Genomic DNA, 18744 nt, shown 5'->3' with positions numbered 1-18744 from the left:
TGGGGTCAGGGGGCAACAGGACTGGCTGTTTTGGAATGGATGGAATGGTGATCTTATACCCAGACTGCAGGTGGAAATGAGGTTGAAGGAAGAGGCAGGACCTAAATATGGTCTGGTGCCACAAAGAGTTTTCCATATTAGTTAATGGAGAATTCTGGGCACAGTGTGTATAAGAATAGGGACTGTAGTACATTTAGATAATGTGGAAACAGGCAAAATTGCAGCAGCAAAAAAGGCTGGTATGAATCAGAGTGAAGGGGAGCATTTAATACTACATTTCATAGGATATGCTATCAAGTTTTAGATATTGTAGTGCAGTGTATACCAGCAAAAAGCTTGCAAGCAACTTGTTTGCCATGTACTCCTCTGATGTGGTTAGTAGACATACAAACAGGGCTAGTTCGTACAGAGTCATCCTCAGTAAATCTTCCTGAATGCAGAGTTCAATATTATTTTACACAATATTGTAGTCCAAGTTTGATATCCCTATATATGATTTTCTCCAAATGGTTAGGAAGATGCTGACTGTATTATTTTAATGGCTCAGTCTGTCGTGTTGGGAGCTAGGACTGGTTTGCAGGCCAGTCTAGGCCTAATCCGTAATGTAATGACCACCTTTCCCTCCATCATGCACCCTTCCCACAAGTCTATGAGTTGCTGGTTATTCCCAAGTACAACCTGGTTTACCCAATATGGCCTAAACTATACAACTGCTGAACTGTGAACTCTTTAATCTGTCTACCTTCTCAGAAGCCTTCATTTTACTCACAAGGTTCATCACTTCTGTAATGTTTCAGTTTCAGGCTTTCTGTTGTTAGCTTGAGGTTTAATTCTGAAACGGGCGGACAGAAATTAAAGCGACAGCTTAGAAAATTTGCAGGAAAATGGACAATTTTAGACTGTGCTTATAAAAATGTTCATCACATGTTGAAGACTGGCTATGTGGAAGACAAAACGTTTGTTTTCTAGAAAGTGGACTAACCCATGCTAATAGCATGCTGTGATCAACAAAATTTTGTTTTGAACCCAAAGCATGCTGAAATATAATGTGGGCAATTATCTGGGAGAGCAGTACTGTCTCTTTTTTTATACCTGTCCGTGCAGTAATCTAAACAATGTAAAGAGACAGGCTAAAATAAAAAAATTGCTCTGCTTTATTCATATGACTCCAGCACATTTGGCCAGTTTGTGTCCAAAACAATTATACTGAAACGGTTATCTTTGTGCACGACTTATTCTTATTCACTGAAAGGATAGACACCTGAGGGTCACATTAAAGTTCATTCAATCAGGGCTGCAACAGTAACAATAGTCAGCCTCAGGTCACTTCCATCTCTTGAGAATTGTAGGGTACTTACCTCAAGTTATTTGCATAATTTTACAGAACTCTGCAGCTTTGATATTCAGTAACAAAGAGCAGTTAAAGCTATCCTGTCGTATGTATTACTTTATTCCAATTAGCAGTCACTCCATTTTTTTTCTTTGCTCTTTTTGATCTGTTTACATGTGATATACTTTATGATACCATTTAATAGGTTTATTGTTACTTGCATTCGTATCTGCTGACACATATCACATTAAAATGCAGATGGGTGACTCTGAGGACTGGAAATGCAATATTGAATGTAACACACATGTGTTTGTGTGTGTGTGTGTGTGTGTGTGTGTCTGTGTTGCACTGCCTCCGAAGTGGACATGGTGGCACCATTTGATTTAATATTTTCATGGCAGGCTTGTCTTTAGAGCTAGAAGAAGACAATAGCCTCCTTGCCCTTTTGCTCTTTTCTCCCTCATACAGTACTTCTTAAGGAGACAGCATGAGCATGTAATTTCATTTTCTCAAACTAGTTTCAGAGAATAAGCACTCTTCCAAGCAGTGACACTAAGGTAGATGGGAAACTCGCATTACTTCAGGAGGGCCTCTAGGAAGGCAAAAAATAGCTGCTGCAGACCATTCCATTCACCCAGTAAAGGAAGATCACAATAAACTTGACCAAGAGAGGCAAGGGAATCAGTCAAGTGAAGATTGAGTCCTGAATGCCAATGAAAAGGTGCATTTGAATGGGGGAGATTTGCTCCAATAAGTACTGTAAACAATAACATTCTGCCAGAGCAGTATGGTTTTCTCATGATACCACCAGATATTCCTGCACAAAATATACTGAGCTACAATATGATTATTTATATGCACACCTTAAAGCTGTGTGCAGGGTGGAGTATAATAATCATGCCAGAACTGGTTCTTATTAGTTGTGCTTCACAGGGAAACTGAGATATGAAAGCTAGGAGCTAAACGTCACCTTAAACCTAGGTTATGGTCGCTGCAACTGAACGTCTAGGCACTCTTTCGTATAACAAGAATGCAAAGATGAAAATGAATGGACTAGAGCTAAAATCTTATATTCATTTTTCACATGGTCTAGTCCTCATCTGAAGACTACAAAAAACAAGACCATACTTCCTCTGCCCGCCCCCCTAATATTCTTGTGAGGGTCCCTTCTCCAGTCCTCAAAGAGTGGCAGAAAAAGGTCCTCCTTTCGTTCCAGCAGTGGCCGTTTTAATCTGAAATCTTAGGCACAGTACTGCTCCCAGAGTTCAGAAACTGCTCGCATTAATGAAATTCCCTGTCGCAAAATGTGCCTAGAACAATGGGAGTTTTGGACGCTGTGGGGCGGATGGGCTATACTATAGAAATTTACTTCATTGTGCCACATAAATTCATGTTGCTATCAGAGAATATTAGGTTCATGACAAGGAAGCAGTCTAGCCGAAGTGTAGAAGAGATTATGTTGAAATTGGTATTTCAGAACAAATTCAGTTCTTGTGTTTCTATTTCAGATGCACATCTATTTGATAACATTTTATTTCCTTTAAAATTATTATTATTATTATTATTATTATTATTATTATTATTATTACCTGCCTTTCACCAGCAGGTCCCAGAGCAGGCTGCAGCAATTTCAATTTCAGCATTAAAAACAGTTAAAACAAATTACAGGGATTACATTCCTGACCCTCATTCAGGTTGGCGGGGTTCGCATAAGCCTTCTGCACCCTGTTATGCCCCATTATGCTTCCACCCCTGTCTAATTCCCTTTTCCAGCCCCTTCCGGGTTGCAGTGATGCGCACGCGTGTTGTCACACGCAAATTGAAGGTGTGCAAAACTGTTGTTGCTTGTACAGTAGCAGGGATGAGGTTGGGTCCTGAAAACCCACATCTCAGATGTCAAAGGCCAGGCTAAAGAGGTGCGTTTCCAACATCTTCTGAAAGCCAAATGGTGAAGGTGTCAGACACACCTGTGTACAGAGGGCATCCCACAGCTTCTCTATATCCTCAGGCAGCAATATTTGAAATTGATCCAGTACAGATGGAACAGACGGTGTATTCTGAACATAAGAGAAATATTATGCCTCTCTGCGGGGTTGATTTTGATGGGAGGCTGAATGACCCTGGGAAGGAGATCTGGCTCCAGTTGCAATTGTGTTTGCCAGTGTGATACTTATATTTTTCTCTATAAGTGTAGATGGCTGCTGTTAAGGCATGTATTTAAGGGCAATGTTAGGCTTTGAACTTCACTAGCTTCCTGACCTTTGTGATCCCAATTTCTTGGGGAGAAAGGTTTTGGCCCATCTCCTTCTAGCTCAGGGGTATGTGTGAACTCTTAACAAGCATATGATCTACGTAAATACTGCCCAGAAGGGATAGAGTCCAATGAGATCCACAGAAAGAAATTCAAACCCTTGAATCTTGCATATTTGTTTTTAAACTTAACATTAAGAAAGTAAGCATAGAGTATATTTTATCACATCTTAAGATTTAATTGCTTTCTTTTCACTGAAGAATTCTATGATGAGGTGTACTGTAACCAGCTGAATTTGGCCTATTGCTTCAACAAGCCAGAAGACAGATGGCTAAGGAATTACTTCTATGAACAAAGCTACAAAACTGCTCAGCTGATTAAAATAGATGGCGGAAGGAGAGAAGCTGAAGCGCATTCAAATATGGGCCTTGTGTATGAGGAGCAAGGTAGGTAACAGAGAATATAATTGATTGCATTGAAAATTATTGGCAAGGTCCCTAAAAATCTGTATGTGAGCAATAAGGTTGTAAGGTTGTAGGATGTGGCATCTGATGCAGAATCTAGCAGTTTGGATGTATTTGTTTTCACATGCTTTCTGAGGGAACATCAAAATTTGATGATCTTTGCTGAAGTGACAAAACCATCAAAATAGCATAAATTCCAGTGACCAGTAGTTAGGACTGTGTGCAGATGACGACTCAATGAACTGTTTGGTAAACACCAATTTTGTTTCTAAATTTTGTTCTTAACAGCCGTGGAATCTACAGATGCAATTACTAAGTAGCATTGCCCTATATACAAATCCAGAGTTCACATTTTCTTGTGTTGATTAGTGTGTGGCAATATTGCACATATTTCTGCTGAGTTATGGCTAAAGAATTCTTTATAATGGCAAAAGCTGATGCAGACTTGATTTTCATCGGTTTCATTTTTAAACTGTTTCACCTTTCAGAGATAAAAAATGAAGTTACTTTCAGAAAATTATATAAAAATTAACATCCGCAAAGACTCTTGCTAAGTGGGACTCTCTACCCTTATTAACCCACTGCCTAAACTCTGTTTAATGCATGGTATGAGAAAGATAATTTAATATTTAAATACGGTATATTTACGGCAACATTGCATGATATACTAAAAAATGATACACTCCAAAGGTCATAATGAAACCATGTTCAGAAGAAGGCTACAGAGGTTTTCAGACACCTCCCATTTACTGAAAAATAGCAATGGTGTTCAGTCTGTTCTGATTGGAAGAAGCACCAAACCTGTTTTTAATAACATTTTATTTTCACAGGAAAGTGAAGCATTGTGAAATAGAAGTAGGAAAATTCTGATTTGCTCTGAGGGAGTAATTTGTGGCTGGAGCATCTGTAGGAATCCTTCACTTAATAAAAGCTAAAGGAATTCAGCTACAAGACTTAACTGTAGGAAATGATTGAAGGAATGTGAATTATTGCATTCCATATAGATTACTCCTTTCAGTACACTTTTCTTTGCAATAGTCTACATAACAGTGGGGTCTGTTTATTTCAGCATGGAATTCCTTTAGATGTTAGTGCCCTTTCACAGAATAAAAATGCCAAAAGAACAGATAGTATATTAGCAATATAAATAGTAGCAACACTTTAAAACAAATAATATTGCAGGCCAGATACTTCACACAGCTGTGAAAAGCCAGAAATGAGGGGTGAGGCAAGCATCTCTAGGGAGAGAATTTCACAGTCTAGGATGGCCACAGGAAAGGCTACCTTTCTCATTCCTGTTAACCTCAACTAAAAAATGCAATAGTAGCCTATTCAGAAAAAATAATGATTGGGCAGATTTATACGGATACAAGCAGTCTTGTAATTATCTCTTACTAAGCCATTTAGGATGTCTTTAGATTGAGCCCAGAAACAAACCAGAAGTCAATGGTAGCTATTTTAACAAGTGTGTGTGTGATCTTAATGAAAAGCCTTATTCTGCACCAGCTATAGTTTTTGGACACATTTCAGAGGTATCCTCATATTAACAGTACATTGCATTAGTCTGGTCCGGATGTGTAGCGAAGACATGGATCACCATGGCCAAATTTGGCATCTCTAATGAGCATAGCTAGCCCTTCAACCTAGTCTCAACTGACACCTAAACATAAGGTTCGAGCCTGAGTCAAAATTACAAACCAGAGTCTTAAAGAGGACTGCAATTCCATCCAGACTTTGTATTCTCATATCAGTCATGCTACTCTGTCTTGCTTGGAATAGCCTTCAATTAATTCACCTATTGACAGCAAAGTGTACCTATTGGCAGCCAAGAAATTACTGTAATATTTGTAGAAAAGTATTGTGTGCCAGTGTAATGCACTTCCAAATTTATATTCTGACAGTGTTTTAAATCTTTTGATTCTGTATACGCTTATGTGGTAGGAAGTCCCACTGAACTCAGTGGAACTTACAAATAGGCATAGGATTTTGCTGTTAGGTACATTCGGGTGGCAACCCCTCATTGAAGCCTATTTTAGAATTACATTTTCACTTTGGAAAGTTGTTACCAGTCTTCCACCAAAATGCAGTGACCCAATTCATGCGTAGCTCTGAGCTGAACCATGGCCCAGCATGAACATGTGAGCTCCCAGAGGGAAGACTGCAGCTGTTTTGCTCCTTCTGAGGCATCCTGCTGCATTGCTATGAGCAAAGAAATGGGTTGACTTGGTGCATCACCAAAACCTGGGCTCCTGATTTGTTTCACTGCAGGCAAAGCATGAATAGTTAGCAATAGAACAAACCTTGGCTACAGCTTGGGGTTTGTCTGTTGTGAGTCAAACCACGAGCCCGGGTTCAGATAATACCCTAGACCAGGCTTCCTCAACCTCGGCCCTCCAGATGTTTTTGGCCTACAACTCCCATGATCCCTAGCTAGCAGGACCAGTGGTCAGGGATGATGGGAAATGTAGTCTCAAAACATCTGGAGGACGAGGTTGAGGAAGCCTGCCCTAGGCCAAATCACAGTTTAGCTCACAGTGTCACAGCAGTAGCTGGACCAGAGGAAGAGCAAAGCAGGCACGATTTCTTCTCTGGCAGTCCATGTGCTCACACATCCGAGCTAAGCCACGGTTTAGCTTCATGTTATGTGCGAACCAGGTCAGCAATAGTTTCATAGTTCTAGTTGCATTAAAAATTAAAACCATTTTCATTAGCCTATGAAGTTTGACTTGAGAGGTCAATGTGAGAGTTTCTGCAGTATGTTAATGTGGAATGTCTTTGGAGACTGGTACAATTCCCTGCCATTCCATGACCAGAGGGAAGCACCCATAAATCCAGAATGACAAGTCTGAAGAGCAGACTGATGGAAATACTTATTGGATAATTCAGTTCATCTCTATGCAAGCACAGGGTTTTGCTTCCCGTACAAAGATTCTAATCTTATTACACTGAAATAATATATTGCTATAGGTATTGAACTGACAGTTATTAGCTTGAATTGATTCCACATTGATTATTTGTATCTTCAATTTAAATGAATAGGATGATGAAATCTACAAATAGGCCTATGTGACAAAATGATATGTATGCTGATGAACAATGAAAGTCATATTGTTGTTAACTATGGTAAAAATGCATAAATGCAAGCAGCTGAACTATAGTGGAAATTGGAACAAATTGAAAGGATTTGTCATGCTGCATTTACTTATACTGTAGTACTGTTTGGCTTTTTGTTACAACTATATATTTATGTTTTAATATTAGGGAGGGGAAAAACAAGAACAAATCTCCCTTTTTATAAGACTTTGTGTAAACATTTCTTAAACAAATAATTTAGATGCAAGCAAGTACAGCTGAATTAGCCCTGTATGAATGCCTTTTCAGCATTCTGGCTAACACACATTTTTAGTAGTATTTTGTAACTGTAGTATTTTGTAATTATTTTTGTTTTCATAATTTTTAACTTACTGTCAAAAATCCTAGAAATATAGGGAAACTGTAGCAGTTTTAATGATGAAGCTTTTTCATTATACCTTCAATCATTTTAAGTTTAATATCTTAGACAGTTGACATGCAGTCAAAGGTTTAGCTAATCAGTTCAGTTCAATTTATTGTGTTTAACAAGTAGCCATTATACACACAAAAATAATAATAAGAAGAATACTGCTGATAATAGTGGTTTACATTTCTAATTAGTTCTAATTGATACATGAACTCTATCATCCTCTGATCACCACTTTGGGCTCCCTAGCCCACAATCTCAAAAGTTTGCCTTGTGTTCAGCAGCTCCATTGATGCTGCTGTTCCAGAGATTCTTCTGCACTTACCTCATACATGAGCATTTCCTTCAGCCTCGTTTTCTCACTGGCCATCCACTTATACATGGTACAAGTTGTCCCCCTTTTCTTCAAGGCTTATATCCCCCCCCCCTTCCTGCTTCTAAGGAAGTAAAATTCTGTGTTGTGTGTATGTGGAAATCTTTGCTTGGTGTGCCTCTGCTTTTTAGCAAGGAAATGAAAAGTGGAAATCTATGATCAACAGGGACAGCCTAGACAGGGGAAGGCAAAGACTGTTTATGTACTAAATGTATAGGCCACTCTTCAGTGCAAGACTCTCATGACGGTATACAATAAAGGGAATAAAATCATGAAATAAAACACTACATGAAATCAATACAAATCACGAATTGTCCGAGGACAAGTAAAATTGGTTGACAGGGATTTGCTTTGATGAGCCAACTAATTTTGGGAGGCATTCCCTTGTCGTTTCTCTTAACGAAACAGGGCAAGGTAAAATGAAAAAGGAAGCTGTTTGTTTTTTTACCACACCATTATACACTCTCATATTCCTCTATTCCTTGCATGGTGACAGCAGTTGCCCTGCCGTCAGTGGAAAGGAAGACAGAAGGGAAGGAATAGGCAGCTCGTGTGTATGTGTGTTGATGGGGAGCTTCTCCACTCATCTCTACGGCTTCTGGAATAAGCATAGCCACTTCTTGCCTTTCTGAAAGTTTGGAGTCCAAGTTGCAGGCATTCATGGCAACAATGTGTTTTTCTTTTCGCTGGAAGCACAGGTGGCCTCGGCCTCCTCCTCAAGAGCCATCTTCTTGAGCCTCTTCCCCCACACCCCTCTTATGGGTCACTTCTTCCTTCCAGCGATCTGTTGTTGCTCCCACGCCCCCAGCTTTTCCCTGAAGTGAGGCAAAATAAGCTGAAGTGAAATCAGTAACAGCACTGCAGATAGGAAAAGATAATAAAACTCCAAATGGGCCTGCTGTCTAGCTGTCCTGCATTGTAACAAAGCCTATTCCTTCCTGAATATTCCATCATGGAGACTCCTCATTGTCATAGGTATAATACAATACCTTGGGTTAAGAACTTAATTCGTTCTGGAGGTGCGTTCTTAACCTGAAACTGTTCTTAACCTGAGGTACCACTTTAGCTAATGGGGCCTCCCGCCGCCACCACACCGCCACCGCTGCACTATTTCTGTTCTCATCCTGAAGCAAAGTTCTTAACCCGAGGTACTATTTCTGGGTTAGTGGAGTCTGTAACCTGAAGCGTCTGTAACCTGAAGCGTCTGTAACCCAAGGTACCACTGTACCAATATCAAATGATCGTGATTGAGCTGATTATTAGGGTATCGTTATGTTAGCTTTCGTGTCTGCTATATACATATCAATGCATACATAATGTTAGAAATGAAAATAAATCTTCTATCATTCATCATAAATGTATGTTTGGTCTTAAGCACTAAAGTTCAAGGTCTTGTGGTTGAAAAAATATAGACACAGCACGCTCTTTTCTCTTTACTTTTGCCGAGTTTCTTGGGCTGAAGTTTGCTCCGCAGAACGTCCAAAGCATAAAGTCCACTGAATTCAAGTCCACTGAATTCAAAAGGAAACCGGAGGGGGGGTGGATTTCATGTGGGCACCATGGGCTGCTTCCCCATGAATTGCTCTTGTGCAATATGCCCCCACACCTTTTTCTGAAGTCAAGGGAATTTTAAAAGCAGTCTGTGGGTCTGAAGGAACAGCTTCTGAAAAGGAAACACTGTTTTAAAAATTTAGGTGCCCATTTGGATCATAATTAGGTCCCATCCCTAAAGTCTAATATATCTTTAAACAAGGCTGCAATTGAAATTTATTAAAACTTCAAATGAATTATTTCATTGCTTTTTTAAAATTCATTTTTCTACATTTCTCTTTTAAGTCTGTTACTGACACCGCTGCTTGTATTTTACCTGTCTGTTTCTGTGGTATTTTAATTATTTATTGTTTAATGAGTAGTACTGAGATGAAGCTTCATTCAAAGCTGCTTTCACCCCCAAAAGTTTTTTTTCTTCTTTTTTTCTTTTTTTCTTTTTTTCTTTTTTTCTTTTTTTTTTGCTTCAAAGCTTCGCAAGGCATTGGAATGCTGCATTGGATCCTAATGTTCTTGTTAAACAGAACAAACTTTTGGAGAGGCAAAGTTACTGTTAGTTCTTTGCAGAGGAGACCTTGGTTTTAGAGATGCCCTTTCCATTGGAGCTATGGAATTATTGCCTAGGGAATAAATGATTGTCTCTAGAATTATTGTGCGGTGAATTAATGTGTAGCTAGGATCCTTTTTTTTATATCTATTTATACATTATTCAAGTGTAATCTTGGAAACAATCCAGCCAAACGTTTGCAGTCACACTGGTTTTAATAGAATTAAGCCTTAAAGTCCCCCCTGGTTCATTAAAATGGATTTAATATTACTTATTGATGGCTGGGATGTATAGCTAAATTCTTACGTTTTACAATGGCTGGATCTGATAGCGTATCGGCAATGAAGTAGTCAAATGGTATCTCAAACAGATACTCTGGCAGTGAGACCCCAGATGTCTTACTCTCTTGAATGTATGGCAGATCACCAGAAGAGGGAGCTACTGCCCTGATATCTGAAGTGTTTGAGTGTCACCAAGGCAGCTGAGTATTACTTGCTGACCTACAACTGTCAAGTGACATAAGGGGCCAATAGGATTTCACCTGACCCTATAAAGCATCAAATTCTCTAGCCAGTTCTCCAGTCTAAGCAGCATTGCAGTCAGAAAAGGCTGGGTTGGTATAGTACATATACGTACTTGCCCCTTGCTTGCTCTGCTTTACCTTGCTTGCCTGTGTAATTCAAAGTAATAATAATAATAATAATAATTAATAATAATAATAATTTATACCCCGCCCTCCCCAGCCAAAACCGGGCTCAGAGAAGCTAACATCAAATGTATAACACATTAACATAAAATCAGATAATCCATTAAAATACATCCTAAAATCAGATCAGGATCAGAATAAAATCCAGAATAAACTGGTCTTTTGTCCACCCAACCAGTGACATAAAATGCACTTATTTATTTTAAGGAAATATAACCCACAGTTCAGTAAAATTTGCAGAGCAACATACAAAAAATTAAAAACACAATAAAACAAATCAAAAACATGTATTATCCTGTTTTGCATGTGACACTGAGCCAAACCATGACTTAGTGCAAATGTGCAAGATCCTGGAGAAGAGCAGCTGCTTTGCCCCTGCCCCATCTTTTTGCTGCTGTACCACATTGTCTTGGCATGTTGTCCAAATCCAGGTTCATTGTTTAGTTTTCTCCACAATAATAATGAGCTGTAACTAAGTTTTGTCCAGTGATTTACAGCTTGTGGTTTGTTCAGCACAGCCAAACCTGCATGCTCATGTGTTTCCTCTAAGTTGTGGTCTGGCTTAGCATGATGTGCAAGCCAGGCCAATAAAATATAGTATATGCAGTAAACTCATTAAAATATAGTATATGCAGTAAACTCAAATAAGTATAACAAAAAAACAAAACTGGCCAAGATAAAACAGATCAAATTGAATTAAAAGGCCTGGGAAAATAAATGGCGTTGCCTCGTCATGTCTAAATGGCATTGGAGTAGATGTCAGGCAAGTATATCTCCCTTATCAAGTGGCAAAATTCCTGATTATAATTTCTTGTCTGGCAACATATTAATTAATAGTCTCTCTTGCAAATCTTGTAGTATGCTTGTATTTCATGAGCTTAGGCAGTATACACTTGACTTTATTGAGTTTCTGATTATTTTTGCTCGTGATTTGGGCTGTTAGTCTGATATGAAGCTATTAATAGTGTTGGCAAAATGAAAGCCAATGCATTTGCTAATAGGAATTGCTTACTATTAACCATAGGAAGAACTGGGCGATATACTTACTTTGTGCTTTCTAAAATCCCATCCACTTTTAAAAACAGGTACATAGGGCCGTTTGGTGCCACTGACTGTACTAAATTAATTCAAGAGGCCAAATAGAATGTAAATCTCTCAAGCATTTAAACTGAGTTCAAGCCCTTGCATTAGATTTGAATCAGAATAATATTGTTCACTGTTGGTTCCTACTTGTAAATAAGCTCACTTAAGTTACTAGCCTGCAGGGGATGGTATATGTTATGTACTGAAGTTCTCACCCTGGGCCAGCAGGGGGATACTGTAGATAGTTTTCACTCAGGTCCACATATGCAGATAAGGAATTGAAAGTGACACTCAGTGATTGGATAGTTACAGAAAGTTGTTACTGTTGCGTTGTAGTGGAGCTCTATATAAGCAGGCTGGCTGAACCCTTCAGTTGAGTTCTGTTCTGGCCTGTGAATAAACAAGAGCTGTTTGAAGAATCGCTGTGTCGTCTGAGATGTTCAGCCACAACTTAACAGTATAGGCGAATCTGTATTTCCCCCAGCAAACCTACTGTATCTCTGTGCTTGGGCTGGAGGAGGAAGCTGAGCAGAGAGGAAGGATAGAATACCCAACCTGCTTTCTGTGCTGTCACATCATGGAATATTATTGTGATTTTGAGGAGATTTCTATGGTAATATGGCAATGCTGCTTTCATGCCTGCAAAACCTGGGGGCCAGGGGGCTTTAAGGGGTTAATTCTGTTTCTTTTATAAAATGTTAAGTTTCTCACAGCTAAGTTATATGTTGAGATGGAACCTTGTGGGAATTTTAATCTCTATGATAGGTTTCTGCTGATCCCATGCTAGCACCTGGACCTGACACTATATGCTAGTCTTAGAAGTTATCTATGTTGGCGGTCTCCCAAACACCCTAACAGTACATAAGCCTCTAGACCACCTCTGCTAGGTTTTTAAAGATTTATAATAATCAGCATATGCCAGAGAAAGCAGAAAGTGTGGTGTAGTGGCTGAGCTCCAGTTTCAGGAGTCATGTCCATAGCTGATAGGGTTGCTGGCAACCTCAAGGATGTAAGCATAATTGTAATGCTTTGTAGCTTTCTTTTTAGCTATTTAATATAATATTTAGCCTTCATTTCTATGTTCATTGTGTTCCGAATTCATTAAAAAACCACTTTGGCGGACGCCAGCATGCAATTCCTCCTTGCCTATGGCTGCCAGGTGAGTGCTTAAACACAAAGCTTCTAGTAACTCTCACCGCTAACAGATTTTAGAATTGTGTATTATTATTATAATTATTATAATTTATTATCTGCTCTTCACACTAATGTCCCTGGGTGCTTTACAACAGATTAAAACACAATGTTAAAAACTGTTTAAAGTAACTTACAATCACAAGAAATAAGGTGGGTTCTAAAAATATACACCTCAGGTGTCAAAAGCCACCGTAAAGAGGTGTGTCATCAGTACTGTACTGTATAACAGCTTATTCCACCAAATACAGATTTTAGAGCTGCTACATACCATATAGTAGCTTATTCCCCCAAATATAGATTAAAATTGTAATAAAATGTTATTGGCTCTCTCTCAATTTTAGCTTCTTTTAAAGTTTCCAGTACAATGTGGACAATATAAAATTAAATGTGCTTTCTATCATAATGCTGCTGAACAAATGTGCCACATAGACATGTCAGATTATTTTTACACCATTGTTTTCAAGTGGGTTATTTTCATTGCAAAATGTAAAGTCTAGCAGAAAAGGAAATAATTAGTTTCTCTCGATATTGCTGAAACATGGAGCTAGAACAGGTCAGTCGATGCATCTTGCGGATTGCGACGTTTTGAATTACCTGAATAATACTTGAAGCAATCTGTGGACCTAATTAATGTCAGTTTGTTACATACAGACCTAAGAGAGATTTGCATTTATTTACTTATTAAATATCACATTCTTCCAACCATCCGTCTTTATTTTTCTGTATTGTAAACTTCAAATTTGTGTACTGTTTTCTTAAGTGGGGTAACTCTTCTTTTTCTTCCCCTGCCTTCAAGTAATCAATGTGCTGCTGAATGAGTTCATTTTAATGCATTCAATCATGCCTCTAATGTTTGTAGCTTACGGGCGCAGGCATCAGTAATGCAGGAATGTTATATGGCTTTAGTTTGGGCCATTTCATAAAATATTCATGGAATCAAAAATGTGCATCAAAATAGCGTCTGGGAGAATTACATTTATGTGCCTGCTTTTATGGCAGCTTCACATTTAAACCCATTTGTGTTAATATCTAGTCAATCTTTCTGCTCAAAAATAGTGCAGAATGATAAAGATCATATATATCCTTTTTCATTCATATTTGCCTAAGATAATTCTTTCCTAATAAAAATTTACACTTTTGCAGTTATATAGAAGAATAAGTGTAAAGGAGAATAGTATTCAGAAACCATAGAGATCTATGTGAATATGCATTTCCATTTACATCATATAGTTCGGGGGGGGGGGAGCTATACCTGCCACCCTCCGAAAATCAGGAAGGATACATTGCAGTTTAAATGTAGCCCGGATACCAGATTATTATTCAAAATGTAAACTTTTTTTTAAAGCCACAAATCTTTTGCATTCACATTTCTAGTTTCTATGAAAAATGAATTATTTACTATATTTAATTCATTTTAATATATGAGTATTGTCTTTCCATTAGTATAATAGTTTAGAATGGGGACCCCCTATTGAAAGAAGCTTGCAGTTATACAGTGTCATTTCAGCTATTAAAAAACAAAGATTAACCGATTGATTTGATGCTGTATCCTGGGGGCCTCTTAAATTATAAGCATTTTTAGCAATTCTTTAATTTCTGTTAGTGATTCGTGTAATGGTATGTAAAAGTGCTGTGTTTTCAAGCGTATGATATGTTTGTGCTGATCAGAAGGTTGGTGGTTCAAATCTGTGCAATGGCGTGAGCTCCCATTGCTCTGTCCCAGTTCCTGCCAACCTAGCAGTTCAAAAGCATACCAGTGTCAATAGATAAAGAGGTACCACTGCAGCGGGAGGGTAAACAGCGTTTCCATGCGCCCTGGTTTCCATCACAGTGTTCCGTTGTGCCAGAAGCGGTTTAGTCATGCTGGCCCAGAAAGCTGCCTGTGGACAAATGCCGGCGAGATGAGCACTGCACCCCATAGTCACCTTTGACTGGACTTAACCATCCTGGGGTCCTTTACCTTTACCTATGTTCATGCAATTTAGGGTGATATTGCTCAGGTAAGTTAGAGAGCTCCTTTTAAATGGAGCTGCATTTCTCTTCAAGGTGTTTAGAATACTTTCTACAGATTTTCTTTAAACGGGGAGGGGAGAGCAATGAAATCAAAAGTTCTCAAGCATGCTTAACTCTTCACTGGTTTGAGGTGAGTATATTTGGGACTAATCTTAATTCCTGATGAATGAACATATCATGTTTTCTTTTCTTTTTTCCCTTTTCCTTTGCTCATATTTCCTCCGCAAGTGACTGTGCAACTTTGAAAACACCCGTTTTCTTACAAAATAACAATGATATAAACCCCTACCATACCTATGGTTAATTATGGGATTATCTGCAGCTGGTTTCCTAAGATCAGTCACATATGACCATCACAGCATCTATGCAATATGGGATCTGTTCCCCATTCCCTTGCTTACCTGGGTGAGGTGCACTGTCCTGGCACTCTCACTTGTTGGAGTGGATTTTGGTGTTAGGTGTTCACGTCCAGAGGCCAAGGCACACTACCTGTTAGGGCCCTAGTGTTAACAGCATGCTCAAGTTCCCATGGGCCATGTGTGCTGTGAGAGCAAGCTGTTTTGTGAAAGTGCTCCTCTGGTGTGAAAAGTGCCTTTTCTCCATAGTTTCCTCTCAGTCCCACTTTATGAACTCTAAGCAGTGGTTCACACTATGTGCCCAATCACCTGAGTTATGGTCTCCTTGTGAGGTTTATATGCAGGTGGTAGAAAATGTTGATTTCGTGCTGAGTTACATCACATCCTATGCTTGGTCTTGGTGAAGTGGGCAGAGTGAACATTGATACAGAGACAGCTATTTTTTTAATTCTCCCTCCCACCCCATTGAAGTCAATCGAAGGGAAATTTCCTGTGCCAGGTTCAGGGCAGGTGCAAAGTTGTGCCTTCAGGAGTATAGCTACAGTATAGCTTGAAGGGGTCCACACCTTTACCAATACATCTTCAGCAGTGGAATGGCTGCGTTGATGGACAGAATATCATGAGAATTGTGCCAGCATATGGCTTCCACCATATTTTATAGCCTCTCAGTTGGCATAACTGATATATTGGATTTTGTCCACAACTGACTTTCTTATCCTAATCCTATATTTTGTAGTTTTGAATACATTGATGTTTTCATCTATATTTGATCCTGTTATCAACTAGTGTAGCAGAATCCTGCTAGAAAGGCCCTATAGTTTAATTATTTGTGATTTGTTCTCTATTAGCTCATCACAGTTCTGACTATCAGGATTAAGTTTCTAAATGTGTTCCTTTAACCATCTAAACTAAAAATCAGTTTGAGAGAGAATAGAATTATTGATATACCTGGTTTCTCCAGTTGCAGTCAAAAAGTCACTATATAATGGAAAGCTTTCTGCAACTATATTTCTCACAGTAGGCCCTTAGCGGAAAAAGAGTAGACACAGATGCTTTATATATGTGACTCTTGTGTGGCATTTAGTAGCATTTTCCCCCTCATAGTCTTTTAATTTTTATTTCAATTTCCAGTCTTTCTCTCAAAACTCCAGTGGGTAGATTGACAAGCTAAATATGCATGAATCAGAATGCCAGAGTTTGCTTTGAGGAATTGTCTAGAAAGGCCCAGACCTTCCACCTATATATGGAAGAGACCTCAGTGATGGGGTGATCTCCATAAAAATGTATATTCAACATCTGAGAACTCACTTTTGCCTATGCGTCTCTCCCAGGACTCAGATCAAGTTTCTTGATTGAAATGGTTCATTGATCTGAGTCACTGGAACACATTTTCTTCTATTGATATGTGATAAATTCATATTGTTACTCCTCACATCTCCCAACCAACACTAGCCTTGGGGTGGGAAATGATATTTTCCAACTTCTTTTATTAGTGGCTGCTTGCTTGGGATCTCTATGATGTGGACATAGTTGTCCAAAGTAATCACTTGGAGAATTCTTCCGTTTTCCATTGAACTTCTGAGGGCATATTTTTGAAGAGTATGTCTAAAAGCATATTTCTGGGGACAATATCATTTGTGGAAATCATCTGTTTCTCTCCAAGATTTACAGCTGACTTTACAAAGCATGGACATGGACAGTGTTAGTCTCAAAAAGACTATATTTTACAAGCAAGATCAAAGGCAGTGGAACAAACACCAGAAATTATATGCTCGATAACAGAATATAAATACTTCTTTTAAAAAATATTTCCCTGTTGTTAGCTGCAATTCTATAATGAAACTATAGATAGCAGTTTGAGTCATATGTTTCAATCCAGCTAGTGAGTGCCTATGCATGTTGGAATGAGTTTACCCCTAGATACATGTGTGTTTCATCAAGCTAAGTTCAGTTCAGGGGCAGATGTGTGTGGATAGCCTTAAAGATTCTGACAAGATGTCAGAGCCTTGCATCCTGGAGAATCATGCGCACAAAAGCCCACTAAGCAGCTGGGTTGGCGCAATAGTCTTTTCAAGAACAATAGCTTAAAAAGTATTTAAATTCATTAGTAAGTACTGGTGATTAATGATCTACTGTCGGCTTTTATTTCCAGTGAAGTCCAAATTAAAAGGAACACACAGTTCAAGGTGTACCTGTATAGACAATCTTCTGAAGGCTGTATTTGTCAAGAAATCATTTTTATTTGCTTTGCAGACTGAAACTAATAACAAACAAAATAAACATGCAATTACTTTATATTGTATACTGGTCCTAACTATTACTGCCAGGATATCTCTGTACAAAGAAATATGTAGTGCTCTATATTACAAGTAGCTGCATTCTGTGGGGGGCTACATTCTGAGGCACCACGAATGTCGGTGAAATTGTTTATAATTGAAACCCATTGAAAAAGCCTGCAAATGCCCCAGCCCACTCTGCTCCCGTTCTTCCCTTTTAGTGATGCTTCAATGAATCTTTATGATGTTTCCGGTCACTTCCAGGTTTGGCGCAATGCACATATACATGGTCGCACGGATTTTGGACATGCGTAAATGGAGAGCTGCATGTCTGTTCTTCCAATATTGCTGTGGACACACCCCAAATTTTTGTCTTTGAATTGGCATATCAAAATATTGTCCCTTTATCATAATGTTATTCTCAAATATTGTGCCTTTAATCAGTAAGTAATATCCTATTGGGAGTAGCTAATGATGAGAGTTCTTCAAGAATATTTTGTAAACTACGTAGATGCCTTCTCATTATGACTGGCTTACATTCTTCAGGTCAGTTCCTGAAAGCCGCAGAACATTATGAAGCATTCTATCAACTGACAGTGGGACGGATATGGAAAGATGATACAGGCAAGACTCTCACTTCACTAGCCTGTGAGCATCTCTGGAGAATTTACACATTACTAGCAGACAAAATGCTAGGAAATAAAGAACACCAACAGGCCATCAGAACTCTAATAAAAGCACTTGAAATGGCAAAAGAAGGTGGGTAGAAAATAACACTCCTGCATTTCTCTCTTTAATGTGCAGGCCTGTTCTTTCCCAGGAGTAAAGTAAAAAACATCAAGTGTTTGGTGATTATTTTCTATGAAATTCAAGACAAATGCTATCAATATATTTCTAAATCTTGTTGTAAAACAGAACTACCTACTTGCTGACAAGTAGGAATCCATTTATTTCTTGAAAGCTTTTAACACCAAAAATGCAGTCTCCTGAGAGTACTTTTGTAAAACAATGAGTCCATAATCGGAAGTAAGGTCACTGGCAGCACTGCTGGTTGCGGTTGTTCACTGATTATTCACTGTTACTTGGCTGGCATTGCTTATTGGA

The 18744-nt window shown here is 38.7% G+C and overlaps 1 protein-coding gene across 2 annotated transcripts in view; it reads left to right on the top strand.

Moving 5' to 3' along the window:
• The window catches only part of TTC29 (tetratricopeptide repeat domain 29), a 106233-nt gene that overhangs the window by 24758 nt on the left and 62731 nt on the right, over nt 1–18744 (top strand). For both annotated transcript variants that reach the window (XM_028744892.2, XM_077934609.1), the window contains exons 6-7: nt 3842–4027; nt 18187–18399. In XM_028744892.2, coding sequence (XP_028600725.1) covers nt 3842–4027; nt 18187–18399 — 399 coding nt within the window. The remainder of the gene's footprint in view (nt 1–3841; nt 4028–18186; nt 18400–18744) is intronic.

The sequence above is a fragment of the Podarcis muralis genome, chromosome 9, assembly GCF_964188315.1.
Source record: "Podarcis muralis chromosome 9, rPodMur119.hap1.1, whole genome shotgun sequence".
Classification (NCBI taxonomy): domain Eukaryota; kingdom Metazoa; phylum Chordata; class Lepidosauria; order Squamata; family Lacertidae; genus Podarcis; species Podarcis muralis.
Note: the sequence above shows the minus strand (reverse complement) of the source record. Positions and strands in the feature narration are given on the sequence as shown.